Here is a 1,811-nt window from a genome sequence, read left to right on the forward strand (position 1 = left end):
GCTTATTCTAATTAGCTATCTCCACAGTGATGCAACTTCTTATGTAGCAATACTGTACTGATTTGGTGATTTAAAAGTCTTCTTATCAATGGCAAAAGAAATTTGCTGCTTCACAGGTAGAGACAACTAGAACAGCTTTAATTCTCTACACATTTCTCAGTTGCACTCATCTTCTGGTGGCAGTACCTGTGATTCAGTGATCCTGATTTCCAGAAATCCCAGTCATTCCCTTGAACCCCTGGATTGCCCAACTATCCCTCTGAACCCCAGCTTTTCTTCGTTACTTGGAAACACAATCAATAAGAGTATCTCTGGATGTCTTATGAGATATCATCTTTCCCTCCTCCTTGCATGGCGCTTTATTCATGATCTTAGATTTTCGGTTTTGAGTTTCCTCTGTCCTCTTGGTGTCCTGGTCTGGAGAAGTAATATCCAAATAGGGTCAATTTTCTTCTCTCTCCTGTGGGGGTGGCCTTTGGTCATTCCTAGAGATACTGCAGTTTCATTGGAGTCACACAAGGATTCAGAAAGTATGAGTCATTGCCTGAGAAGCCCATTTGCTACCAGGCCATGCCAGAGCTCCTTAGGAGTGCATTGTCGGAAGCCAGGCTCTGAAATATGAAGTCTGCATTTGTAGAAGACAGTGGTTCCATGAGTTTCCAGTAAGTGAATCTTTTGACATGATTCCTGCAGTGTATCCAGTGTTTGGTTATCACGAAGGTACTCGCTCAGGTCACAAACAGTGAGGTTTTGGGGCTGGTGAAAAATATTATAAAATAAAAGCCAAAAAGTTTGTGACTTTTTAGTTCATAGCCCAGTTAATATATTGGAATAGGCACAATGCATTAACTTTGTAAGTTGCTAACTGCTAACTGGTGTTGATTCCTTCCCATGTGAATTTTTTGAAACAGATTGACAAGGAACAGTATAATAAAATCCTGGATCTCATTGAGAGTGGGAAGAAGCAAGGAGCCAAACTGGAATGTGGCGGAGGCCCCTGGGGGAACAAAGGCTACTTCATCCAGCCCACAGTTTTCTCTAATGTGACAGATGAGATGCGCATTGCCAAGGAGGAGGTAAAGGCTTCACTCCCTTTGCTGCCTTTGCTGGCCTGTTTCTCTGTATGGGTGGGTACTATCTGTCTGTGTAAACTTGTCAGCTCATAGGCCTCTTTCTCGGGACATTTTATCAGTTGCTTCTGCTACTGATAAAGGTTTAAGACTGAAATCAGTGACAAATTCATTGGTCCTGCCACAAATTTCAGCCCAACACAGGCCAGGGTACTCAATGATCTTCAGGGGTTTCCTTCACAGCTTTAAGTCACAGGAAAGGGTCCTGGCAGTAGTGACAACATGCATAGAGTTGGAGGACAAGTTCAGTGATATGTAGCAGCCACAGAAACCCCGATCCTGGATGATTTACAACTGTGGGCAGAATCTAGGAGCCATAGAGGCAGAGAATGGAATGGGGTGTTCAGGAGCCCTGTAGGGCAGCAAGGATGAGGATCTGAGACACACTGGTCAAAGGACATAGAGTCTTGCTCATACAGCAGGAATAAACTAAAGGAATCTGCTGACAGATGATGACTACAGCGGCCATGTGTCACAGGTAATCTCATCCCCTAAATAAGTACATGCTGACATCCTTCGAATGGGGGGCTACATTTGCCCTGTGGTCATTTCTACATCAGAGCCAGTGTACACGTGAAGATAACATTCATCTACATCACTTCATTCCTATCACAGGCCTGTGGCCCACATTCTTCAGCAGTGAGCATCCATAGCTTTATATAAATAAAAATAAAGGGTATT

General features: G+C 43.6%; 1 protein-coding gene across 1 annotated transcript in view; it reads left to right on the forward strand.

Annotated features, from left to right (window-relative positions):
• The window catches only part of LOC101581313 (retinal dehydrogenase 1-like), a 115,685-nt gene that overhangs the window by 1,024 nt on the left and 112,850 nt on the right, over window positions 1–1,811 (forward strand). The window contains exon 2 of the mRNA XM_023722994.1: window positions 912–1,076. Coding sequence (XP_023578762.1) covers window positions 912–1,076 — 165 coding nt within the window. The remainder of the gene's footprint in view (window positions 1–911; window positions 1,077–1,811) is intronic.

Source organism: Octodon degus, unplaced genomic scaffold, assembly GCF_000260255.1.
Source record: "Octodon degus isolate 3935 unplaced genomic scaffold, OctDeg1.0 scaffold00095, whole genome shotgun sequence".
Taxonomy (NCBI): Eukaryota; Metazoa; Chordata; class Mammalia; order Rodentia; family Octodontidae; genus Octodon; species Octodon degus.